The sequence below is a fragment of the Panthera tigris genome, chromosome A1 (genome assembly GCF_018350195.1).
Source record: "Panthera tigris isolate Pti1 chromosome A1, P.tigris_Pti1_mat1.1, whole genome shotgun sequence".
NCBI classification, from domain to species: Eukaryota; Metazoa; Chordata; class Mammalia; order Carnivora; family Felidae; genus Panthera; species Panthera tigris.
Window position 1 is genome coordinate 122,349,653 of NC_056660.1, and position 27,220 is coordinate 122,376,872.

A 27,220-nucleotide genomic window follows, 5' to 3' on the forward strand; every position below is an offset into this window, starting at 1 on the left:
AGCGTTCAGCACCAGGAAGTTGCCTATGCTTGTTAACTACATGAGTTATTTATGCTACAGTCGTGTGCTGCATGCTCTATTTCTTTCCTTTCCCATTCAATTGCCACCCCATCCAAGGGGGAACCTTCTCAGGTCCAAAAGAAACCCCTTTCTATCTATCTTACCTGTCCTGCTAATCAGTACACCAAGTCACTGTTGTCCGCATCAGGACTGGGGTGAGAGCTTACTGCTAGTTCTTTCTGTTTCTAATTTAGTATATCCATCTACAGCAGCTGTGTGTACTCCTGACATGTGGAATAACCAGGTCAGGCCCTGAGTTTAAGGCGGAGAGGAACAAGCGTAAGAATAAGGGAGAGGCAGCCGGGCTGCACTCAGAATAGAACCCAAACTCCTTCAAGGCCCAGTGTGATTTAGCCTTTTCTTTGCGCTCCAACTTCACATCCACTTCACCTTGGCTCTGCGTGCTCCATTTTTATGGCCTTCTCTCTGTTCCTTGACTATTCCAAATGTTCCCACAATAGAGACTTAGACTCTGTTGTCCCTATCTTCTGGGGCACTTTGCCAAGATCTTTGTGTGGCTGGTCCCTTGGGTTTTAGACATCTTCAAAGATGCCTGATCTGCCTAGCCAGTCTAAAGTGGAGAATCCTATTCCCAAACACACACACACATCGTATACTTTTCTTCATAGCATTTATTGACACTCTCTGAAATTGCCTTGGTCATTGCTCATTTGTGTTGTTGCTTTGACCCTTTTCATGGGTAGGACAGACGAGAGCAGTGACCTTTATGTCTCTGTCCACCATAATATTCCTGGCACAAGCAGGCTTTCAAATATGGTTTTGAAACAATGTGTAACAGGATATGAAGTACAGATTTTTTCAGTAGTATGCAGTCCATTATTATCAGGGGAACATCATAAAGGAGGTGGATCTTAAGCTGGGACTGGAAAAATGAGAACATTTAGATAAATGCAGCAGACACTGAAGGGCATTTATGGTGAGTGGTCATGCCAACAAAGGCTTAGAGGAGGGAGTCAGGACCCAAGCGGTACCAGGAAGAGTTCTGCATGAGTAGAGAGGACAGTATACTCTGGAGATTGTCTCAGATCAGGTTTTCAGAGAAGGGGTAGCCAGCTAATGAAGGACCTGGAGAGAGCTGCATAGGCCTAGACCCAACTGCAAATTGAGATCATGGAGGCTTTGAGGAAGAATGTACCATGAGGAAAGGTGAAAGAATGTGTAGTGATATGCATGACGAACTACAGAGAGGGCAGGAAGTCCTCTCCACCACTCAATCCCCGTGCCATCCTGCATATGACTTTTTTATGCCACTTGTCAAGAGATACCAAACGTAATTTTTTTTCTTTGTGTTAACCTCCTTTGTCTCCATCAATAAGTCCTATGCTTTGTAAAAGCAGAGTCCACGTGAGTTCTCTATGTCTGGAATGGTATCCAAAGACTAGGAAGTGCATTTAAATATGTGACTGAATAAATGCCTAGATGACGGAGTGAGGTTACATCAGAGGACATCTGGCAGCATCTGGGAGCTGTTGCAGGATTGAAAGGTCCTGCCTCTGCCTCAAGTTACAAGTGTGGACAAAACAGACCAGCTTCAGAAACATTTCAGGAGAAATACTAATTGGATGTAGTGCTATATTAATGATTGGAGATAAAGGACAAAGAAGACTCCAGGGTTTCCAGCCTGAGTGCTTTGGGATATGGTAATTCTACTGACAAACACAGGCAGATGGGGAGAGAAGGGGAAAGAATAAAAATGCACACTTAGATATGTTTCATATGAGTTCACTGTGAAACATTCAAACAGAAATGTCCAATAAATAGTTACTGATAGGCTCTAGGATTTAACTGGATCACATAGCTTATACATGACAAAACCTGGCCAATACCTTCTGGAATAATTCTCTTAAATCTACTGATTATAAGGGGAGACAAAGAGTAAGAAATAATTAGAAAAGGCATTTTCTAATGAACATTTGTTTGGGAGATAGAAAATTTCAACGGAAATCTCTGAGGCTTAGAACTGTAATGTACCTCTCACTGGATAGCTTCAAACAAAACAAACAAAACATGTCTTTCAGGTTTGGCTTGGTTATAGACTCAAAAAAATGACAAGGTTTTAATCATAAATAAATTTAGATAACTCTTTGCCCATCTTAAAAATAAATACTTTTGGGGCACCTGGGTGGCTCAATCAGTTAAACGTCTGACTTTGGCTCAGGTCATGATCTCACAATTCACGAGTAGGAGCCCCGCATCGGGCTCTGTGCTGACAGCTCAGACAGAGCCTGGAGACTGCTTCAGATTCTGTGTCTCCCTCTCTCTCTGCCTCTCTCTCTCTCTCTCTCTCAAAAATAAATAAACATTAAAATTTTTTTTTAAAAAATAAACACTTCTGTGGTTCCATAGCACAACTGCTGATTTGTTGAAATTAACTAAATGCCATTGCAGTATAAAAAAATTACGCAGAGGGCACTTTTATTCCTGCAACTAATGAGGCCATGGGGTCTATCATTAAAGGGCTGAAAAACATTCCAGGATCAAAACCCAGAACTTTATGATGGAATCTGAAAGCGCACTGAAACAAACATGCATGTGTTCACCATCTCTGGGACAAAAGGCTTCACCGTTCTTAGTTCCCTGTTAACTCAGATAATCTGTTCGATTATAAAGATTCACACAACTCCTGGCTACGCAGGAAGTGTGCTGTCATGTTCCCCATAAACTGTTCTTATGGGTGTCATAAAATAACCTGTTCCTTTTCCACCCACCTTGATCTCTAAAGACCACACAACTCTTACTTCTTGTATTATCCATCTGGATTGTGTATCAGTTGCTTATCCCAGCTTCCAAGTACCAAATCCTACTGGCACTATCAACTTTTAATTCTTTTGGAATCTGCTTTTTGACCAGGGCCTTAGTCCTCACCTGTCAAGCTAAGACATGAACTAAGAGATGGAATTAAGAATTTTGGCTATAAATGAATATTTAGTGTCTCCAGAGCCTTCCTGGTCTAGATGGGTCACATCAATCAGAGAGGACTCAAGTTGCGTAGGAGAGGGTAGCACAATGGTTATACGCACTGGCCTTGAGTTATGCACAACTGAGTAGATACTGGCTCTGGTGCTCGCTATCTGTGTCACCTTGGGCAAATGATTTAAGTACTCATGTCTTCAGCATCATTATCTCCTCAATGGGATAATAAGAATACTTACCTTAGTGGGCTACTGTGAAGATTAAATGCAATGATGTAAGCAGAGCCCTTAGTTTAGTTCCTGACATAGCAAATGCCAGTAAGTAAGCGGCAGCTTCCAGGCTTTGTTGTTGTTGCTGTTTGTTCTGGGAATAAAGAAAAAGGCCCTTGTTCTCTTTTACCCTATTCAGATGATCTGATCAGGCTAGATTATGGACTGGGATGAGTAACAGGAGGAAGCAGTATTTCTGTCCTGGGGAGAGTCTTGCTTCCTTGCATAAGGGAGCTAATCAGGCTCCAGGAGACCCAAAGGGTATCTCATGACAAAACAGCTTCCCGAATAGTAGCAGTAGGCAATGCTTCTGGAATGCCAATTTTCTCAAGACTGAATCATTACCAAACTGTCATCCTGTCTCTGAGTCTAGGCGGCCAACAAGAGTTCTGTATCTTACTCTCCGAAGATGGTGTACAGCCCTGGGCTTCTCTCACCCACACTCCATACCACGTACTTAGTACTAAGTCCCATTTGCTTAGTACCAACCCTACAGAGATGCAGTGGCTCCGTCCTCACCTGATGGGCTTGCTGTAAGAGCTCCATTCGCTCCTGAAGAATCTGACAGTCATACTCTCTGCTCTTCCTCAGCATCTGCCGCCGTAACTTTTCTACCGCTGTCCTCAGCTCTTCTTGCTGTTTTTCACTTAATAATTCACCAAACTTGATAACGGTTTCTTGCTGCAGAGCATTGTACAAAGTAGCTTCTAGTTCCTGGATTCTCTGTCAAACAGAATTAGAAAAGTCTAACTTTGGAACTTAGCATGTCTGGTGGTATGTGAATGGAGACACTTGCGTGTGGGGGAGAGGGGAGTTATGGATTACTGGAGTCTTATGGGATCATAGCACTAAAATCAATCTCAAAGCTTATCCAGCCACACTACCGTTTTGATAATCCCCTTTGTAAGACTCCGTGAGTCATCGAGCTAACAATACCTGAACTTCTCTGATGATGGGGCATCTGTTCTTTTTCTTGGGATCCTGTCCATTTCACACACCTTTCATTTTTAGTAAGTCCTTACTTTGTTATAAAAATTGTATAACCTTCTATTCTCAAATGTAGCTGAGAACAGATTTGTGCTCTCTTCCATCTGATAGCCCTTCAGATATGTAGACATCTATCACGGTGGCTGTACGTTTAGAAACAAGCACTGAAAAGTGGTCTGAGTTGGAATACTAAGTTGGGGATCTATTTCACACACAAAATGCCACCTCTCTTCCACATGACACACATACGAACTTGAAGATGGCTTTACAGTCTCCCCATCTTAAAATACAAATTAGGAGACATGATCTGAAAATGGCCTGGAGTCTTTGGAATTGGTTTGTTTTTTTTAATATTCTGACATTTAAAGCTGCTTTAGCTATAAAATGCCTCCTTGAGTCTTCTCTGTTTTGGATGAAGAATCCTTATATCCTTATATTCCAGTTTTGTTTTGTTTTGTTTTTTAAACATGCTTCAGATATAGTCACCAAAATCTACAATCTTACCTCCTGTGACTTTGACAGAGGTGAATGGTCATGCCTTGGTACAGAGTATTTTCCTAGCTCTTGTTTCCAAGTTCCTAGTTCTTGTACTCGACTGAACAGATCTCATCTTTTTAACATGACATGTGTCTGAATGAGTACTTGCTCATGGGACACATAAGCACCTGAACCTAACCATGTGTAGGTAGAGAAGGCAAGGATAAAAGGGTAGGAAGGGAGAGGAGAAAGTGCTTCCTTCTTTATTCTCTGGTGACCAACTCTCATTTTTCTCCTTTCCCCATCGAGCAGTGCTCAGAATCTCTTACTCATTTTGGAGAATACTAATTCATCTCTGTTACAAGCAGGGGCTAAGTGCTTCATTCTTATCCCCAAAGTGACTCAGGCTGCTTCCAGGAAAGCATTATAAAAACCTCTACCAGCAACTCCTTGAAATGTTCCCCTTTTAAGTTTGGTCTTTTTCTCTTGAGTCATTATTGTGAATTAATGGTTGGGGGGGGGCAGTATATGAAGAGAAGAAATGCAAGCTGTTGTCCCGTATTAGGAATTATGTGTTATGAATCTGTCATGGGGAATGAATCAAATGGGGTCCTCAGTCCACACAGCCTTCTGTGGGGGAGAAAAGGCACAACCCATCTCCCGAACAGCCTCACTTACTGTGGCTGGATTACGGTAGAGAAGGCCACAGGGTCTGGAGTCAGAACTGAGCACTACGTGCTTGCTCTCTCGGGCAGAGTTCTTTCACTCTCCAAGCCTTCATTTCCTCATATGTAATACAGGAATGATCATATTACCTGCACCCCAGAGGGTTGTTGTGAGAAATATGTGAAGGAAAAATATACACAGCAGACATTAAATGCTCTACTCTTCTCTCACTACGTGAGGCTCCCAAACAGTTAGATTTAATAAAATTTCTCTTTCATCTACAGTACCATCCAACCTGTCTCTCATTAAAGTATTTTGTAACAGACACTTAATTTTTTTATATGAAGCATAATTAAGTATGCATTACATATTATAAGAGTAATATAATGGGAAATAGGTAGGGATGTATTTATTCTACAACCAGAACTGGAAACCACTGAATAAATGAGCTTGCATGTTGTGGTCTATTCAAGTACATGGCGGGACAAGTGAACCATGATGCTTCACTCCACAGCACAGGACTGTGAACTCTGGGTGTCCTGAGTGCTTGCTGTACCTACCATATATGCTTGGTCGAGAGCTTGTTTTCTGTAATCTAGTTCTTCCTCCAAATAGCCTTTTATTTTGCAGAATTGTTCCTATAAAAAGGATAAAGAGAAAAGACAAAGCGATATGAGCTTACATGATAAAAGATGAAGAGAATGATAAAGAGAAAAGAACTTAGTTTACTAGAAAGAGGTATATAAATGGTATTGATGAATGTTTCCTCTAACTCCCCAACAAGACCAGTCACTAGCATTTATAGGGTCAAAGATTCTGTTAGGAAAATAGTTCAACTTTCATAGTCTCACACAGAGAATGTGAAAATCAATGGAAAGAAGTATACAAGATATCATGAACAATCCACCACATGGAATGCTTTCAAGGATTTTTTATGCCAGTCCAAGAGCACGTGGTTAAGGACAGGGTTACTAATAACTATATCTGTGCAAATATATTGTGAGAGTCTATTTTTGTAAGAATGTTTTGAAATGTAATATGCACAGTTGTATAATAAAAAATGATTCAAAATTATCTGCGCACAATTAGCAAACACAAAGGTGGATAATGATGTGGGGGGATGGCAGCTATTCCACCCACAATGTCACTTCATGAATGGGCTTCTGCTTCTGCCACAAAACCAGTACGAGCTGGGACCGAAATCTGAAGTTCCCTTGCTTGTCCCCAGTGTCTGCATGCCTGGTCTCACATCGCAAGCATCTTTCCAACAGCATTTAAAAATATAACTTTGTGGGGCACTTGGGTGGCTCAGTCGGTTCAGGGTCCAACTTCGGGATCAAGGTTCATGAGCTCAAGTCCTGCGTCAGGCTCTGGGCTGATAGCCTGTAGCCTGTTTTGGCTTCTGTGTCTCCCTTTCTCTCTCTGCCCCTCCCCTACCTGCGCTCTATACTCTCTCAAAAATAAATAAACATTAAGTGTATATATATATATCTCATGGGGCACCTGGGTGGCTCAGTCAGTTGAGCATCCAACTTCCGCTCAGATCAAGACCTCGTTTGTGAGTTCGACCCCCGCATCAGGCTCACTGCTGTCAGCCTGTCAGCATGGAGCCCGTTTTGGATCCTCTGTCTCCTCTCTCTGCCCCCTTCCCACTTATGCTGTCTCTCTATTTTTTCTGTATTTGACTCCTCCGTTGGTTTCATAGCTAAAATTTTTAACTGTACTGTCCATTTTATATCTCTCAAGGCTACCAGTACTGTAGTACAATATTAATGAAAAAATAAGAAAAACATTTAATATTGGTGTTCTGTCACAGAATTCACTTTGCTCCATATTTCAATGAAATAATAAAATCATATGACAGAGCAAACTTCATCACTTTGAAAGCTCTGCACACTTTTTACCTCCTTTGAATGTCATAGCAGCTCCATACAATACTCCAGGCTGATATTTTACCCCCACTTTACAAGTAGTGACAGTGAGGCTTTTTTTTTTAAGTTTATTTATTTTGAGAGAGACAGAGACAGTATGAGTGGGGGGAAGGACGGAGAAAAGGGGAGAATCCCAAGTAGGTTCAGCTGACTGTGTGGTCAGCACAGAGCCCAATGCGGGGCTCAAATTCACAAAATCATGAGATCATGACCCGAGCCGAAATCAAGAGTCAGACGCTTAACCAACCGAGCCACCCAGGCACCCTGCAAGTTATTCTTGTTATAGGATTCCCTAACCAGATAGGAATCACTACCTGTTTTTCAGTAGTAATAATAATAATGACAGTACAGTTATAAAATCCTATGTATTCCTGTAAGTTAAAATGAACAATTCCTGTGCTTAGGGATTTCAAGAAATATTTACGGTAAAACACACAAAATTACTCTTAACCATTTTTAAGTGTACAATTAAGTAGGGTTAAGTATATTTACACAGTTAAGCAGCCAATCTCCAGAATGCTTTTCATTTTGCAAAACTGAAACCGTATCCATTAAATGACAACTCATTTTCTCTTCGTCTTCACTCCTAACGGCCATTGTTCCTACTTTCTATTAGTCTGACTACTCTAGATACTTACGTAAGTGGAATCATACATTATTTGTCTTTTTGCGATTGGCTTATTTCACTTTGCATAATATCCTCAAGGTTCATCCACCTTATATCATATATTAGAATTTCCTTCCTTTCTAAAAGTTTTTTTTAATGTTTATTTTTGAGAGAGAAAGAGAGGGGGGAGAGAGAGAGAGCAAGCAGGGGAGGGGCAGAGAGAGAGGGAGACACAGAATCTGAAGCAGCTCCAGGCTCTGAACTGTCAGCACAGACTCTGACGCGGGGCTCAAACCCTCAGACCGCAAGATCATGACCTGAGCCGAAGTCGGACGCTCAACCGACTGAGCCACCCAGGTGCCCCAAATTTCCTTCCTTTCTAAAGCTTTAATAATGTTCATTGTATGTACAGACCACATTTTGCTATCCATTCATCCAGTGATAGACTCTTGGGTTGCTTCCACATTTAAGCTATGGTGAATAATGCTGCTGTGAGCATGGGTGTACAAACATTTCTCTGAAAACCTACCTTCAATTATCTTGGGCATATTCCCAAAAGTGGTATTGCTGGATTATACGATAATTCTATTTTGAATATTTTGAGCAACCACACCGTACTATTTTCATTAGCAGCTACACATCATTTTATGTTCCTACCAACAACGCATAGGTTCCAATTTCTCCATGTTCCCACCAACACTTGTTATTTTCTGTTTTGTTTTGTTTTGTTTTTGATAGTGGTCATCTTAATGGGCACAAAGTGGCTTGGAGATTTTTAAAATCATAGTTATACTCATCATTTCTGTAATTTTTACTCTGACTATACATGGTGGAAAAATTATTTAGCCTAAGAAAGAAATCACCTAGTTGAATTTTATTCAGCATTAGTTTTAGAAATATTGTAAAAATACAACATATCTTTGAAGAATATAACTTGAAATTGTGGGATACTTTCAGGAATTTCATTCCCCAGTCTGTACACCAAATAATGCGAAGCTGCAAACTTTCATTGGTGCCAATGAAACTGGTAGAAAACAGTTGTTTTCCATTTGCCTTGACTATTTTTCTTCATTTAAAAAAATTTTTTTTTTTTTTGAGAGAGAGGGTGCAAGTGATTGAGGGGCAGAGAGAGAGAGAGAATCCCATGAGGGGCCGAGAGAGAAAGAACTGGGGCTCACCTGAGGTGGGGCTCAAGCTCACGTGAAGCAGGACACGAGCTCACCCTAAATGGGGCTCGTGCTCACCTGATTCAGGGTTCCAACTTACAAAGTGTGAGATCATGACCTGAACTAAAGTCCGGTGCTTAAGCACTGAGCCACCCAGGTGCCCTATTTTTTGTCATTTTTATGATGCCTCATCTTTGGACTCACCATGTCACTTTCCAATTCCATCATTTTCTGGTGCAGGGCAGCCTCTGCTCCTTCGATTTGCTGGATCCACTAAGGAGTAAACAAGGAGTAAACAAAAATGTCTGACATCACTGCTTGACATGGTGTATATGGTGCAGTCTACTAAGTTGCTTTGTCTCTTCCTCTTTTTTCTCAGAGAACTGAAGTGGAAACTCGGTGCGTTTTATCTCTTAGTTCAGGAAATAGAGTTATTCATTCATTCATTCATTCACTCACTCAACAAACGCATTCACTGATGTCGACCATGTGTCAGGCACTGCACTAGGTACAAGGGCTTCTATGGTGAGTAAGACCAACATGTTTTTTGCGCTCATTAGAAAACATCATAGGAGGCTTTCTTGGAAAAGACAACTGCGCTAGAGTCTGACGATTTTGAGTCAAAGATGATTAGGCAAAAATGACAGGCAAGTTCCAAGCAGAAGAGATATCCAATTCTTCGTGGTTGGGGGAAACATAATGAAAGTCAGAAGGCCAGGTGAGGCTGGAGAAACGGCCATTTTTCAGGGTATGAAACTGACTACAGCTAAGTGTTGAAGAATCATTTTTGTTGAGTGGAGGCATTTTAAATCACATTTAAAAACTTACCTTTCCTAACACTTAGGATATATCATCCTGTTATATGGCACTGACGTTAACATTGATCAACACCCTGAGTAAAATCAGATTTTGAATAATAAGATTGAATAAGATTTTGAGTAATAAGCTTACCACATATATTGCTTAATAGAACATATTATAACATGTCTCTCCCAAGTTAAACATCAGCTTATCCCGTAAGGAGGCAACTGGGCATAATAATTGTGGGGGTTCTACAGGCAGAGTACCCTGGGTCTAATCCCAGTCCAGGATTTTCATGGCTGTGTGGCCTTGAAAGGTTATCTGATTTCTCTAAGCTTTAACTTTCTTTTCTGTGAAATAGGGTTAATAATTTGAAGAATTACAGGATGTAATTAATGGAAGACACTATGCACAATGTACTGCATGTACTGGGTACACAATAATTCTAGTTCTTGGTTAACATTCATCCATTCATTTTAGAGAGAGAGATGAAAGCATGTGAGCAGGGGAGAAGGGCAGAAGGAGAAAGAGAATCTTTTTTTTTAACATAAATTTTTTTTAACATTTATTCATTTTTGAGAGATAGAGGCAGAGCATTGAGCAGGGGATGGGCAGAGAGAGAGAGGGAGACACAGAATCCACAGCAGGCTCCAGGCTCCGAGCTGTCAGCACAGAGCCTGACACGGGGCTCGAACCTGTGAACGGTGAGATCGTGACCTGAGCCGAAGTCGGACGCTCAACCAACTGAGCCACCCAGATGCCCCAAGGAGAAAGAGAATCTTAAGCAGTCTATATCCTAAGTGCAGAGCCCGATTTGTGGCTTGATCCCACCACCCTGGGATCATGACCTGAGCTGTTATCGAGTCATATGCTCAAATGACTGAGCCACCCAGGCACCCCAACATTTATTTTTATACATCTACACTGTTAGGAATTTGCCTCAATACTAGTGATTTCATTTCAGTTTATCTGTGATAAATTATGTGGTGCACTGAGCATTTTTTAAAAATATTTATTTTTGAGAAAGAGAAACAGCATGAGCAGGGGAGGGACAAAGAGAGAGGAAGACACAGAATCCAAAGCAGGCTCCAGGAAAGAGACTGATGCATGGCTTGAACTCACAAACCACGAGATCATGACCTGAGCCAAAGTCGGATGCTTAACCGACTGAGCCACCCAGGTGCCCCGAGCATTTTTTCTACATACTAAAGCCTGACATTCACAAGGCGACACCATGTCCAACAGCCTCTTAGCTATAAGAAATGTGGGGAAAGAATAAATGCACAGGGAGACTGAGGACCTACTCTCTCGGTTCTTGTACATACACGTGGCCTCCCCTTGAAACAGATTTCCATCCGAAATCATGGGTAGTCTCTGCAAGTGCAGACCATCAAGCTTTATTAAAATGCTGCCTTTTACTTGCTGCCCATTTATCATTGAGAAACCGTATTTTTAAGTATAGTAAATTAAAGCAGTTCAGTCATGGGCTTCAGATACAGACTTGTGTGTTGACTTGTAGCCCTTCTGACTTGTGAAGCTTGACACAAGTTACTGAATAGCCCACACCTCAGTTTCCTCATGTGTAGAATGAAAACAGTGGATAAATTTAGGATGGTTGGGAAAACAATGACATTTGTCCAGTACCTGGCCCATAACATGTTCTCACTTAAGGTTACTGCTCTTACTCTTATTAACACAAAGTCACAATAGGATTTCCTTGTTGGAAATTTGTCTATGTTCAATCTCTGGTTATCAATTATACTCCTAGACAGCAGAATGCTATCCAAGGTTGTGGTATTCATAAGTTCAAGGCTGACATTTAGAATTACTTGGAGATAGACATGTTCATCTGTAAATCCCAAAGGTAGGAGGCAACACTAACTTGTGAACTGCACAGACTATGAGCACTCTAAGGACAGGTTTGCATCTTGTGCATTTAGTTCTTCACTTATCCCTTCAGTGCTAAGCACACTGTCATCACTGTAAATGTTCAACTGAACCCTCATACCGGTCTTGCAAAGGAGGTAAGTGGAGGCGTGAACTAATTCGCTGAAGGGCTAAGAGATCAGCTCCTACAGGGTCTGTAAAGGGCACTTCCTGCTTTCAATAGAATGGTTGAGGGGAATTGTGGTGCAGTGGAGAAGAAGATCATGGACTCCGGGAACAGACTGCTTGAGTGTGAATCCTGACCCCATCATTTTCTAGCTGTGTGACTAGGGCAGTTACCTGCCTTCTCTGTGCTTCAGATTCCTCATCTATAACAGTAGTATCAAGAGAAGTGCCAGGTACAAACAAAGCACTATGCAAGTGTTAATTATGGTTAAGTTCAAGTTGCATCGCATGCACACAGGGCAGGGAATGGAAGAAAATTTCCATCAATCTAAGTAAATGTGAGGCACACAGACCCATTTTTCCTTTACTTTTTCCTATTCTTACTTTCTTTTTTTTAATGTTTATTTATTTTTGAGAGAGAAAGATAGAGCGCGCACGCACATGAGTGGGGGAGGGGCAGAGAGAGGGAGACACAGAATCCGAAGCAGGCTCCAACGTCTGAGCTGTCAGCACAGAGCCCGACATGGAGCTCAAACTTATGGACCTCGAGATCCTGACCTGAGCCGAAGTTGGATGCTTAACCAACTGAGCCACCCAGGCGCCCCAGCCTATTCCTATTTTCTTTTCCATTTCCCTAATCTTTCCTTCGCATCCTAGTCCTTGCCTTTTACAGAAATTGGCCCAAGTTTTCTTGATATCCCTAAATTAAGGTGACTTTTCTTTCAATAAAGAATTGTAGCCCTTCATGAGTCCAATAGAATGCGACACTGGCTATTGCTGCCAAATAAATGTAGCAGATATGGGAGTACAAACTGTATTTTCTTCATCAGCGTGGCATTGGAACACTGTCCTGTGGACATTCACAAAGTCGCTTACTCACTCCCTCAGTAAATACTTGCTGATCACCTGTTAGATGTGCTGGACTGTTGTGAAGAACTAGGGAAACAAAGTGGAATAAACAGATACCATAGTTGCCCTCATGGAGTTTAACGTCTAGTGGTAGGTAGTTGTGGGGCATATAACAACAACAAAAAACAAGCAGCCACATTACAGTTGTTAAAAGCCATAGTAGCAGATGCACAGGTCACTGTGGAAATACAGAGAAAAAAATACCTAACAGGGCTTGGGCGAAGAAGAAGGCTACCCATGTATGGGGATGTCTAATGGTTAAGATTGAGCCGCACAAAGGGAGAAAAGGAAGAAGAAAGTAACTTCTAGGCAAAGAGAACAGCCTAAGGACCAAGGGATGGAAATACTGATAGAGATGGAGAAAGAGAGAGAGAGAGAGAGAGAGAGAGAAACAGAGACAGAGAAGACTGGGACACCAAAAGGATTTGTATATGGCTGGCCCTCAGCTAGGGACCAAAGAAACCAGTGGGATCCTGGAGAAGCAAGCAAGAGCCAGACCTAGGGACCCTCTTGGCAAGTTCTAGATTCTGGAACTTATGTTAGGGACAATGCAAGGTTATTAATGTGTTGTGGAGAGGGAAAGTGATGGGTCTGTAATTAAATTGCAAGGGAACTAAGTTTTTTAAAAAGCAAATACCAGGTACTATTTCACATGTATATAATTCCTTTTGTTATCTGATACCTGGTCCATACTAAAATCTCCCCAGGTGTCAGCAAAATGTCTCCCCCCCCCCACTTGGATTCCCTGAATCAGTATCCAAAAAAGGGATTATTTTAATAATTTTTAAGTAATCTTTTATTTTATAGCAGCCCTTCCCTCTTCAAGTATGTGCTGATTCTCAAGGCACCCTGAACACAGCCACTTCTCCGGCTTCTCCGATTGGCTCTTTCCTCCTCTCTTCCTGCCATTTACCAGGTTAAGACACAAGGGGGCCAGAGCACACACTCAGTGTTGCTCAGCTGACAGTCCCCAGGTTGGACTTTCTGAATCGTATAGCCATGAACCACCGCCAGGTTACAGAATCATCTGGGAACAACTGCTATGTGCACATCCAGGGAAAAGCCCATAAAAAGAGCCAGGCTCTCTAGTTTACCATCTCTCAACAAAAACCTCTATTGGTTTCCCAGCTTGGGAGGGACTGTGTGGATAATATAATCCAGAAAGTTTTCCATTTTGTAAGAGATACATTTTTTTAAGAGACTACAAAGCAAGAATTATCCACCCACCCCAAATCACACTTTTCTTTAGTGTGTTCCCATTCTATTGGGGTTGCATCACCCTGAAAAAAAGACATTTATTAGGTATTCAATAACACAAAGTCATGTGCAAAGAGAATGTCCTTCAACCCTACCCTAGTCTTTAGGGGTTAAGCCAGACACTGAGATGATCTGAATGTTAGTATGATGTATTACCTTTTCTGCCAGGGACAGCACAGTGCTGGCCTGAATTATGGCCACTTGTTCTTCATTTCTTAAGTTCTGTCAAAAAGAAAAAGAGAGAGAGAGAGAGAGAGAGAAAAGAAAATAAGCTGAAGACACAATATTTACACTATCAGAAAATACTGCCTACTGCCTGTTATAGATACTCTTGCCTATGCATGCATGAAGGTTAACAACTGTTCTATTTCACTTGGTAACAATTCTTAACAAAATGTTCATCCAAAACATGTAAAAAGTACATTAAATGTGATTTTTTATATCTCTAAAACGGACTTGATTTTGTTTCACAGTCGTTTGATGTGATTTAATTGATTCTGTTCTCTCCTTTGATAATTTTTCAAGGCAAAAAAAAAAAAAAAAGATGGTGTGACTCTTTCAACCTGCATATGCATCATTCATCTAGTATCTCAATGAATGGTCCTCCCACTGAATTAATATGCCTTGACCCTGCCTGGAAGGTGTTTTTAGAAAGAAAAGAGATTATAGTTTCCTGGTCCATTTTTATGGGGCTGCCACCAACCCTAGTATTTAGCAACATTTGCAACTGCATGACTGATTAATTTCACGCTGGATGGCTCCAAGCAACAGTGAGAAGGTAATTAGCTTTAATCACTGCAGATGTGGTCGGCATTCAAGCCTGAAACCAGCCAGCGAAGAAAAGGACTTTACCAGTTTCCATTTCTGCCACTACCTTCCAGAGATCCTTAGGACCCCTCAACTAACTTGTTTGATAAACCATGACTGGTTCTCTTCCATGAGCCACATCCTTAAGAGAACATGGTATCTCATTTGCTATTATTTTACATGACTGGCAAGTATTTCTTGCTTCTCATTGGACAAATTCGTATCTTTACTGCCCTTAATCAATTCATTACTTACCCCATTATCACCCAAGATATCAAGCTGCTTTATGAGATCAGGGATGTTCACATCCTGCAATATCAAGGAGATACATTCAAGTTAAAGACACAAATGCGGTTTAGCATTCTATCGGCGCTTAAGTCTGAGAAGACATTTTAAGGCCTGTATTTCCTTGGGTTGTTTTCAATCAGGTACATGTGGCTTTATGTTTCCACTCTGCTTCTTGCAAGTTGCGTGAACCTGGGAAAACTACTTAATGGCTCATTCTCAAATTCAAGCTGCAAAATATCTCCTGATCTTGAGGATAAGAGATTCTATATCAAAGAGTCTAGTTTATAATAAGGACTTGGAATTCTTTCATTAATTTTTTTTCCTGATAATTGCCATTTTCTTTTCAATTGCAATAAATTTTAGGTATAAAGAAAACTAACAGGTAATAAATATAATCAACCAATTTCATTTTAATTAATGGAATTCTAACCTGGTTGAGATTTTGACTGCCACATAGAAAAAAATACAGCACATTCCATCTTTTAGCATTAATTTCATGCTGTGAAAAACAGCTCATTTTAACTATATTTCTTGAGACAGTTTGAAGTAGCCGAACTCCATTTGAAAAAATTTCCCTGAATATAAATTACATCCACTGGATTAGCTTGTTTGTGATTTATCTAAGAAAAAGCATCTAAGGAAAAGACAAAGTAAAGTACTTTTCATTTAATTAGAGCTGAATAAAAAACAAAACAAAACAAAACAAAACAAAAACATGGCTCTGGTTGACAAATTTTTGTGCAGCCCAGGAAGGCCAGAAATTTAAACACCATGAAAGAGGTTCAGGATGGAAAACAAGGAAACACAATTTTACTGCCCAATTTTCCTCCCACTTTTTACTGCGTTAGTACCACTTTCTCCTCTTACTCACATTCAGATAGCGGTATATCCTTTCCTTCCACCAGGAAGGGGGAGGTCTAGCTCAATCTCATAGGTAGAGAGAAAGCAATGAAAGCAGGTATTATCTGGCAGCTTGGGGTGGGAGCAGGAAGGGCCATGCACAAGGTCAAGGAGAGACCAGGAGTAGCGGGAGGCATCCCAGCTTTCCCTCTGGGATAGATATTCACCATGTGATTTCATTACATTGAAGGGATAATATATTTTCCAGGAGATGGAGCCACCTCCATTCAACCTTAATGTTTAAAATGTATTCCGATATCCCTAAAGATAAAATTACATTTTATCTAAATGAACAATATGTTACAAATCATAAATCCTTCCAAAAGACAAATCTTCCCTAGATGAAACATATCAAAAGAGAGGGTGGACCAGATGATTTCAAGGTCCCTTCTAGCACCAAATTCCAAGATTATGAGTCCCACAGCACTTAGAACAGCACAACAAAGGGACTCGACAAACACTTTTTTATCTGGTATCCTTGAAATGTGTTTCTTGAAGTATGGAATTTATTTAGTATCTTCCCTAGATAATGAAGGTTAATTATCTTAATAACTGAATTTGCATCATTCCTTATGCTATTGTGTTCTAAATAATCATGGTTTATTGTGTTCTCTATTAACCATTCATACATCTGTCACACATCTTTTTAATAAATAAAAAAAATTATTTTAAGTAAGCTGCACATGCAATGTGGGGCTCAGACTCATGACCCCGAAGATCAAGGGTAGCACACTCTACTGACTGAGTCAGCCAGGCACCCCTAGGTGCAGCTATTTTCAATATCTACATAGTTTGTATCAAAATGACATCCAGTGACTGAAAAACAAGTCATGAACAACTTCCCCTTTTCCAGTTCCCAGTTTTTCCACTTTCTACAAACATAAAAAATTGAGTGTCTGCCTACCTTGACACCTTCTTTCATACAGTAGATCTGTAGAGCACTCACACCATCTGAGAATGGGTGAATTTGTAGATTAAATGGAGGAGATCGTCTCTCTCTTTCCTTGAAATACAGTGAAAAGTATATGGGAATTAAAAAACAAAAATCAACAACTGATCAAATGCTAAACCAGTTGTCTGTGTTCTCTCTTTATACTCTTTCAGTTTATCAATGTCATTGTGCAAAAAAAAAAAATTGAACTCAAGATGTTCATGCTTAAATTTAATGGAAAAGAAGAGATAAATCAACTAAGAAGTATGGTAGAAGAATTTATAGTGTCATTCAGTCTTGCAAGTTTTTTGATCAGAGAAATGTAGGAAGTGAAGTTCCAATTTAAACTACATGAATATTTAGAGCTTTCAGGTGTCACAGAGAATGGTCTTTTGACCATGAAGTTTTATGGCAGCTAACAGCCTTTTGCATATTCAGTCTACTCAAGCTTTATGATTAAGATATGTGGGCTACCAAAGATGACTTAACACTTCTTGACGGAGGAGCACCAACCACTAACTCTATCTAAATCTAATTTGAAAAAATCTCAAAAAGAAGCTGCTGGCAAAATAACAGAGCTATCAAATGGGAAATTTCTTACCTTTTACATATCAACATACATTCAGCCAGACCCTGTGCCAGATTCTTTTTTTAAAAAAATATATATTTAAGTAATCTCTATCCCCAATGTGGGGCTAGAGCTCATGACCTCGAGATCAAGAGTCACACGTTCTTCTGATGGAGCCACGCAGGCACCCAAAAGAAGTCAGGTTTTGTGTGTGTGTGTGTGTGTGTGTGTGTGTGTGTGTGTGTGTGTGTGTTTAAGATTATTTTTATAAGTAATGTCTATACCCAACATGGGGCTTGAACTCATGCCCTGACATCAAGAGTCACGTGGTCTACTGACTGAACCAGACAGGCACCCCACTAGGCCAGATTCTGTGTGATAAAATAAAAATCTGATTTTATTGATATGTTTTACTTAAAAAAAAAATAAAAAAGACAGAAATTTGGCCAGGTTAGCCAAGGTATTTCCTTAAACAAGTTACCTTGCTTTTTGGCCTTTTTCATAAGTACATTATAGATTTAAAAGTTTACTCACAAATTCAAGTGTCTAAAACAAAATATTTTTGTATATACCAGTCTGAAATACTGTTCTTGAGGTAACATTTTTATGAGTCAGAATTCAATGAAGGATGGAAATGATTATTGAGAAGCAATGAAATATTGATGAAGTTTGATATCTATTATTTAAATTATTTAAAAATTATTCATTAGTCTTGTTCTTAAAGGCAATAGTGTTGAAAAGTACAGTCTCTGAGCAGACAATTCTGACTTGCGTCAGTGTTTCACTACTTATAGTCACAGGTCTTGGGCAAGTTGTTTAACCTCGGTTGCCTCATCTATAAAATCCTGATTATGGTCGTTGAGGTCCAAGGAGAGTACGCATCAGAAATGCTTAATTCAGCACCTCCCACACAGAATGTGTTCAGTGCATGTTAACTGTTATGAGTATTTCTATTATCATTATTATCATCATTGCCTTACTTCTAGCTCTAGGTTTCGAAACTCCAGCAGCTCATTCTGGTCTCGGGCATCCTGTAGTTCTTGTTGCAACCGGTGATTTTCTGCCTCCTGTTTTTCTATCTAATAAAGTAAATCCTCAAGTTAGGTGAACATTGCAAATACCGTCTACAGCTTAGCAAAGCAAGCATGGAGAGCACTCGTTTACGTGGTGAATAAATCATCTAGACCATGAAAAAAAAAATCCCAATGAGATGTGAGCAAAAGAAGTCTTAGGCTTTCCTCCTAGTTATCCTTTGGTTGAGTTTTTTGTGTCATGGAGGAAAATGAGACAAGATGACACGCATTCATTGACAACGTCTGGGGACCCTGTGAGTAGTGAATCTGCGAGTACTCATTAGGCTCTTGCTGTGGGTCAGGGACAGTGTCCTGAGACTAAATTTAATGGGGTAAATCATGGACACTGACATCTCTTGTTTCTGGAGTTACAAACGGTTGGAGAAATTTTACCTAAATAGCTCTGATCATTTACAAAACTTTGAGGGGTTCCAGTTACCCATAAAATAAAGCCAAACTTGTCAATATGGAATTCAAACACCTAGCTTTCCAGGCTTAAATATTCTGTCATCTCTAGACACACACACACACACACACACACACACACACACACACACACACACTCTCACATGTGATCACACATAAGAATCTAGAAATTCCTATCTACCCTATGGACTGATTATGCCAGGAGCTATATCTTTGCTCATCTCTCTGCCTAAAAGAGGCTCCCCCCATTTCCTTTCCTATGTGAGGAAATCCTATTCTTCCTTGAACACAGAACTCTAATATCCCCTACCAGAAGAGGCTTCTTTTGTTTACCCATTTAGAAGTTACACCTTTTCCCTCTGTTTTCCTATACGACGTCTATAACCTGATGAAGCATAGAATTAAGTTAGTTGTGTAAAATATGCCTCACCCTGTAAGACAGGCCCATATCTACAAGGGCTCAGAAAATTTTCATGATCTGTAATAGGTTCAGGGCTGCCTTTGATATTTAAGCTGTGTGGGTGGACCCTTAGGCACAGTAACTATTTAAAATCTTGAACTTAGAAACAAAAACCCAGGGGCTTTTTATCATAGGATGAATCTTACTTCCCCAAGTATACACACTTGAAGTAGGACGTTTAGCTTTATTATCATTTTTGGTTTTCTTTTACTCTTAGAAGCTTGAGCCCCTCAAATTCTCCTTGTAGTCCAAGAAATCAAGATCAAATGGAATCAGACAGAAGACATAATGAGAATTATTTTTTAGGTGATAAAGAAGTGTAATAACACTTACTACTGGGCATCTCTGAGACTACTAGAAGTTGACTTAGACAACAAAAAGAGATTCTACTACCTAGAATCTTGAATTTGGATCAGAGAAGGGATATTTGAGGAGATGTTTGATTCTGGTGGATAGCACTAGCAGTTAGGTCAGTGGATCTTGGGTTGCAATTCAGAGACCAGGGCCGATGTGTGATGAAGTTTCTTCACAGGGACCCCTCACCTCTCTGAGAGTACCAGTTCTCAATCCTGGAATACCCACCCGCCTTCTATCCATCTGCTCTGTTTCTCCTCATTCAGAAAGTGAGGTAGGGTAAGGACTGCTAGATCAGAGGGGAGGGAGGACAAGCATCTTCTTTCCCTTTGCATGCTTACAAGAGTGTTGTGGTTAATTTTCAACTTGCCACGGCTAGTGAATATTGGCAGAAAAAATCCTAAAGTAATTTCTACTTAACCTTTGGATGAACCAACAGAATTATTTCCCTTATTCAAATGGGCTTTCAAATTCTGTTTTTTTTTTTTTTCAAGAATAATTTAAAGTTACTTTGTAATCTTTTCACTGGATTTATGGAAGGTGAATACTGATGGAAAGAACCACCTTTGAAGTTAAAATGATCTCTGTTGTATTTCACTGCCCCAATCAAAAGCCTGTGTTCAGATAATCGAATTAATTATATGTACTAGGCCTAAACCATGCTTTTGCATCTTGATTTGTTGAACAACTTCCTGGACATGCTGTTCTGTACCTTGGCTGCATCTTTAAAAAGTTCTTTATTTAAAAAAAGTATATATATATATATATATGCATATATATATATGCATATATATATATATATGTGTATATAAATAGCCAAGATTAGCAAAATGATTAAGAGTGAGAACACAGTCTATGCTAGGGTGCAGCATGTTCTTGGAATTATATTCTGTCAGTGCCTTGCACAAAATAACAAGTCCTAATCACAGTGTGTTTTTTGTAGATGGACAACCACATAGGATGTGTGCACGTGTGGGTGCGTGCATATATATACATATAGATGTACAGTACCTACACTCACAGCATATATATATATATATATATATATATATATATATATATATATATATATATATATAGTTAACAAATCAATAGGCTTCAGGGATCACATCCTCTCAAGTTGGCGCAACGCCAGCACAGAGCCATGCACACGTGCCACTAAGTGATGGCGATGGTGGTGACAGGGATGCAGTTGAGCACGCAGCGGAGGAGAGTGCAGCACCGGGAAAGCCTCCCCTCCCCCGAGCCCCTGTGCCACTCCTGAGAGGACCCCCTGCTGCTCCTGGATCTCTCATCATTTTCTCCTCTGCCCCACTAGGGTGTTGCGCCCAACATACCTTTTCTAAAAGCTCCTGGTTTCTCTTAATGAAAAGTTGTTTATCTTCTACCCAGTGTGAATCCTGTTTGACAAAGAATACCGTGTAGTCAGCATTTCAGAGTGGCACGAAAGAGCCTGTGTCAAACCACTTTGCCAGAGCTGTCTTCTCTCACCCAGTTTGTTGGCCTGCTGATGGCTGGTAAATGACACCCACCCCCGTCAGCTCCTCACTCAAGAACATTGGGGCCAAAGTTGCCAGGAAAATTGAACCCCCTCTTCATTGTCACTCTCTAACTCTAACTTATTCAGTCTGAATAATCCAGGACCAGCCTTCCGGGGACTCAGAAGTGACCACACAGGCAAAAAGTGAAAAGGGTCAGAATGCACACAGGCTAGATACATATGGATGGAAAACATTAAAATGCAGAACCATAAATGTAGCAGAGAGGCAAAGAATGCAGCTTGAGGGGCGGGTCTTTGTCTTAGCAGCTTATGACCACTCTAGGCTATTTGTACAGCGCTCCGCTTCCTCTGGCATTCCCTCTCTTGCCCAGCCTCATTCGTTGTTGTAGCTGGGCTCCACTCTGGCCAGAAAAACACCAGGGACAGAAACACAGAGTTGAACATTCTGACACAGTGTGAGAAAGGTCACTGTGGAGAGCCAAGCTGTGTCCTGGGTGCGGCCCATGCAAAGGGTGGTCTTAGAGGAAGGTCAGATTGAATTGTCTGCATCTGCAGGAGTGTTAGCCATCAAATGCCTACCTGCCCTTTTTGAGCCAGAGTCGCTTCCAGATCTTCAATTTTGGCTTTATACCTTAGCACCTCTGCTTGAAGCTGTTCCTGAGCCTAGTGAAATCAAAATTCCAGAACTCAGTAAGTAAAATGGTTCAGTACTTTTCCTCCCCTCATGTTCCTTGATTAGCACTCAATAAGAAAGAAAAACGACTTTTTTCTATGACCAAAGATCCTTTTAAAACTATTTTTTTATGGTTTTTTTTGAGAGAGAGAGAGAGAGAGAGAGGGAAAGCACGAGAGGGACAGAGACACAGAATCCGAAGACAGGCTCCAGGCTCTGAGCTGTCACCACAGAGCCTGATGACGGGCTTGAACCCACGAACCGCAAGATCATGACCTGAGCTGAAGTTAGACGCTTAACCTACTGAGCCACCCAGGTGCCCCTCCTTTTAAAACTATTTTTATGGTCAGGGCTCCTGGGCGGCTCAGTTGGTTAAACATCTGACTCTTGATTTCAGCTCAGATCATGATCTCGCAGTTCATGAGATGGGAACGTCGCCTGGGGCTCTGTGCTGACAGCGCAGAGCCTGCTTGGGAGTCTTTCTCTCTACATCTCCCTCTGCCACTCCCCCACTCACCTTCTCTCCCTCTCTCTCCACATAAATAAATGAACTTAAAAAAACCCTATTTTTATGGTCTAAATTTTTGCTTAAAACTTTCAATGTTCCCTTTATTATCAGGTTAAAATTCAAACTTGTTAGCTGAGATTTGAGAACTCCCACTATATTTGCAGTCTTTTCCCCCTACTCATCAACAAAGTTCACCCCTGATTTACTGGTGATCTCCTTATATACTAAATATGCCTTATAACCCTCCACTTCTCTGTTTATTTGAACAAATTCCCCTTCTGGGGAGCTTTCTCTCATGTTGCCTCTCCCAAAACTTACCATTCTTTCAGAACCAACTTTGTGCTTTAAATCTAAATCCAGATGTATGCATGCATGTATGTAGTGTGTGTGTGTGTGTGTGTGTGTGTGTGTGTGCGCGCGCATGTGTGCGCGCGCGCGCGTGTGTGTGTGTGTGTGTGTGTGTGTGTGTGTATCAGCAGTTTTGGATACTGATCAGCACAGAGCCCGATGCAGGGCTCGAACCCATGAATGGCAAGATCATGACCTGAGCTGTAGTTGGATGTTTAACTGACTGAGCCACCCAGGCACCCCTGGACACTGACCTTCTATGGAGCAATCGGACTTCATTTGTTTTCAGATTCCCTTGTATTCTCCCTACACAGGACCTTATTCTCCGTGAAAAATTAGTGGGTTTTTTGTTTGCTTTTTGCCCATACACATATTTTATCTTGTCTTAACTGGATAGGCTCCTTATTACAACGTAGAATAAAGTCAGCAATGGCAGGTATCCTTTCCTTTTTTCTTTCTTCCATTCTTCCTCCTTCCTTCCTTAAAAGTAATCTTTATGCCCAACATTGGGCCTGAACTCGCAACCTTAAGATCAAGAGCTGCATTCCCTATTGACTGAGCCAGCCAGGAATCCCTCCTTTTCTTATTCTTCATGATGAGAAAGATGTATCTTTGGACAATGAAGATTATATTTACCTTTATCAGGTTAAAAAAAATTCTAAGCTTAATTTTGCCAAGAATCATTTTAACTTCAAATGAGTGTTGAGTACAATCAATTTTCTTTCGTGTATCAAAATGATTACATCTTTTGTTTCACTGATGCTCATTCATCTATATTATTTATTTTTGCATTTCTACTTTGAACTTACTCTATTGCTTTATTTCTAACATATTGATTTGTTTTACACTATTTTGCTGAGAATGATTAAGTTGTTTTGTTTTTGGCCAGAGATAATGCTAAACCTTTATTTGGAGAAGAGGGTGAGATGAGAGAAAGTTTCTACATCATTACCTCTTCAAAAACAAGACATATGGTCTTATTTTAAATGACCAATCCTATGTTGGTGAGAATGCTTAGAACATACTGAAAATGAAAACCACAACTGATAGTAGAGCATAAACACAAAGGAACACACATACCTCCCTTTCTAATGATTGCCTGCCTGTCTATTCCAAATCACAGGTTTCTTTTTTAAAACATTTATTCAGTTACGTATAAACATGTGCATGTATATATATTTCCATTTAAAAATACATAATTATAATATCTATCCTGTCCCACTAAACAACTAACAGTAGTTCTTACAACATTCCTCAGCACACTACAGACCCTCTAAATTGAAAGTGAGACAAAATCACTGGGTGGTCATATTCCTTCTTGCCCCACGTAAATTAATCTATGAGGCAGTTATGGCATGGTGGTTATGACTGAACTCAGAAACACGAGGTTCATATCCTAGCTATCATCTAACTAAGCTACATATCCTGGTTTCAACCTAGCTAATCTACATTTAACTCCTACTAAGCTATTATCTCCTCTCCTATAAAAAGCACATAGTTAATAATAGCCTATAACTCATAGGGTTGTTTTAGGATTACGTGAGATAATGTATGTAAAGTGCTTAGAACAATGCCTGGAACACAGCAAGCACTCAATAAATTGTAAGCATTAGTACTGTATGCATATATGTATGTGTGTGTGGGGGTGGGTGTCTTAAAATAACGGTTTTTAAAAAACCGTGAGGCAGTTGTAGTGTAATGAAAAGAACGTGTGACCCAGTTAGATTTTACCTGGAATCCAAGTTTTCTATTTATTAGCTGTGTGATCTTGGGCAAGTCAATTAACCTCTCGGAGCCTTAAACTCCTCTTTTATAAAATACCTGCCTTAGGGTGCTGTTATAAAAATCAAATGAGATACTGGCATTGAAAATTCTTTGTGAGCTTTCAGTTTCATGCTGTGCACTTATTAACTAAGAAAAGAAAATGACTAACCACTGAAGTATTTTTTTTCCCAAGAAAGAAGCTAAATAAAGTGGATTATCAAAATTCAATATTGTCTAGCTTTGAAAATATAAGTTTTCAAATAGCAAGCATAAGAACTACTATCTTTACAGGAACAAAAGCATCGATCTAAGTTGGTTCTAATGTCTCTAGATCCAAGGTTTGTTGACATAAAAGATGAAACAGTTCAAAAGCCACAGTGGAGAGAAGGATCCAGGGAAAGCTATCCTATTGATATTTTTACGTCCATAGCACTTTCATGTTGTGACTGCTGCAAGCCAATTCAGAGCATGCTCCCTGGATGGATACTGACCTTGGCTTCTCTTTCAGCATCGATGATGCCTCCAGTCTGCTCCTGTAGGAGGGCATATGCTCTCTGAAGGGCCTGGTATTCTTTTGTTAATTGTCGAAAGCGTAGCTCCGATTCTTCAGCCGCTAAACTCTTAAGGTGACAAAAAAAAAAAAGCCAAAAAATAAGTATGTTACGTTCCGGTCCTGTGTTCAATATGAAATATTAACATTTTCCCACTTTATAAGGAGAAGTAAATGTTTGATACTGGATTTGGTGTGATTTTATTCTTAATTTTAAAATGCATACATAGACATGAATTATGTACTTTCAAGATGGACATTGCAGAAATACTCAATATTTGTTAAGAAGAGGCATTTGCTTATTTATACACTTCTGATGATTGCTCATTTGGGCTTGCATTGCAGTCAATTTTGGACCCAAATGAGAACTTATATCTAGTCTGGATACAAATGTGAGTCAATAATACTTACAGTTTTAGTCTCAATTCTTTTTAATACATTCAAATCCACAACTTCTTCCAGAGATAAATTATAAAAACATAGTTTTATAGTTTTACGTCTCAAACTTCAGAACATAATACAATCATCAGGGAGTTTTGGGAAAAATGCAGAGTTGAGGGTTCTACCCACAGGATCCTAAGTCAGGAGTTGTGCAGTAGAATCCAGGAATTTTCAATGTGATCAAATCCCCCTAGATGATTTTGATAAAGGTAGTCTACAGGGCACATTCTGCTAAACCCTGTCTTTAACTGTATCCAGAAGCTTGTTCTTCTAAGCTTGTTTCTTGGTTCACACCTTCCCTAGATGAAGAATTTTGGAAACTTTCTTTGTTTAAGTAGGGGCTTGAACTTATGACCCTGAGATCAAAAGTTGCATGCTCTACTGACTGAGCCATCCAGGCAGTCCAGAAAAGGGACTTTTATTTTGAAAGAAAAAAAAAAAAGTCTTCGAGTTACAGAAGTTTACACAAGTTGTTAAAAAGGCTACATGACACAGGTGAAGCTATTTTCCAAGAGGTAAAAAAGTCAAAAGGGTTCACTATTATGTGATCATGTTGTGCAGCTCATACAGGATATTAGAAGTGCAAGGCTTCTTTCCCACCTTAAAGGAAAGATTTGGTGACAATATCACAAAAGACTAGAGAAGCGGAAAAGCTTACTTCATCCAAGTCGTCATCAGGAGTAGCTGGTGTTCGGTCTGTTCTAAATGATGCCATAGATGATGTTTCTGAATCCATGGAGTCCTCATCATAGCCAATAAATGGGTCCAAAACAGGCCTCTAGGGGAGGGAAAGTACATATTTACTGACACGACTAGAAGTGGAGAAAGTCAACATATTATGAAGGCACCATCGGCTGGCATATGTGCAAATGGACACAGAAGACAGGGGTCCTTTAATGCTTCTCAGATGAAAGAAAAGCTTTGGACATGAACACTATAATTCCAATAAAAGTTTGTCCCACATTATTTCACACTTCTGAAGTTTTGGGGGGAATATTCATTAACATTTGGCTCCATTCATTTAATAGTCTTTTCAGTATTTAAAATATAATCAAGAAACCTAAAGTCCAGGCATCTATGTGAGATTGTCAAATCTTAAGTCTTATTATCTAATCCCATATCCAAATCAAATGATGTACTTGATAAAAACAAAATCAAGTAGACAAATTAAATTAAAAAAACTGTGGATTGTAAGAGGCTATACAAATATTGGTGGATTGGGAGTACCATTATTTTTTAATGATAATTTTTCTAAGTTTATTTGAGAGAGAAGAGAGAGAGTGCAAGCATGAGCAGAGGAGGGGCACAGAGAAAGAGTGAGAGAGAGAATCTCAAGCAGGCTCCACACTCAGCACAGAGCCCAATGTGAGGCTCAATCTCACAACCACGAGATCATGATCTGAGCCAAAATCAAGAGTTGGACACTTAACCGAATGAGCTACCCGGGCACCCCTGAGAGTACCATTATTAATAATCATTATCAATAATATTATCCAAGTGAATAATGGAATA

At 40.0% G+C, this 27,220-nt stretch overlaps 1 protein-coding gene across 6 annotated transcripts in view; it reads right to left on the reverse strand.

Annotated features, from left to right (window-relative positions):
* Positions 1-27,220, reverse strand: part of JAKMIP2 (janus kinase and microtubule interacting protein 2) — a 207,607-nt gene that overhangs the window by 13,690 nt on the left and 166,697 nt on the right. For 3 of the 6 annotated variants that reach the window (XM_042986671.1, XM_042986664.1, XM_042986661.1), the window contains 12 exons: positions 26,367-26,486; positions 25,209-25,337; positions 22,004-22,087; positions 21,261-21,323; positions 18,591-18,689; positions 17,016-17,114; positions 15,179-15,232; positions 14,273-14,338; positions 9,302-9,370; positions 5,954-6,031; positions 3,783-3,986; positions 3,234-3,357 (listed from right to left, as the gene is read on the reverse strand). In XM_042986671.1, the coding sequence (XP_042842605.1) occupies positions 3,235-3,357; positions 3,783-3,986; positions 5,954-6,031; positions 9,302-9,370; positions 14,273-14,338; positions 15,179-15,232; positions 17,016-17,114; positions 18,591-18,689; positions 21,261-21,323; positions 22,004-22,087; positions 25,209-25,337; positions 26,367-26,486 (1,188 nt within the window). In that variant the 3' untranslated portion in view covers position 3,234. The remainder of the gene's footprint in view (positions 1-3,233; positions 3,358-3,782; positions 3,987-5,953; positions 6,032-9,301; positions 9,371-14,272; positions 14,339-15,178; positions 15,233-17,015; positions 17,115-18,590; positions 18,690-21,260; positions 21,324-22,003; positions 22,088-25,208; positions 25,338-26,366; positions 26,487-27,220) is intronic. The other 3 variants (XM_042986687.1, XM_015536589.2, XM_042986694.1) reach the window with 2 other exon arrangements.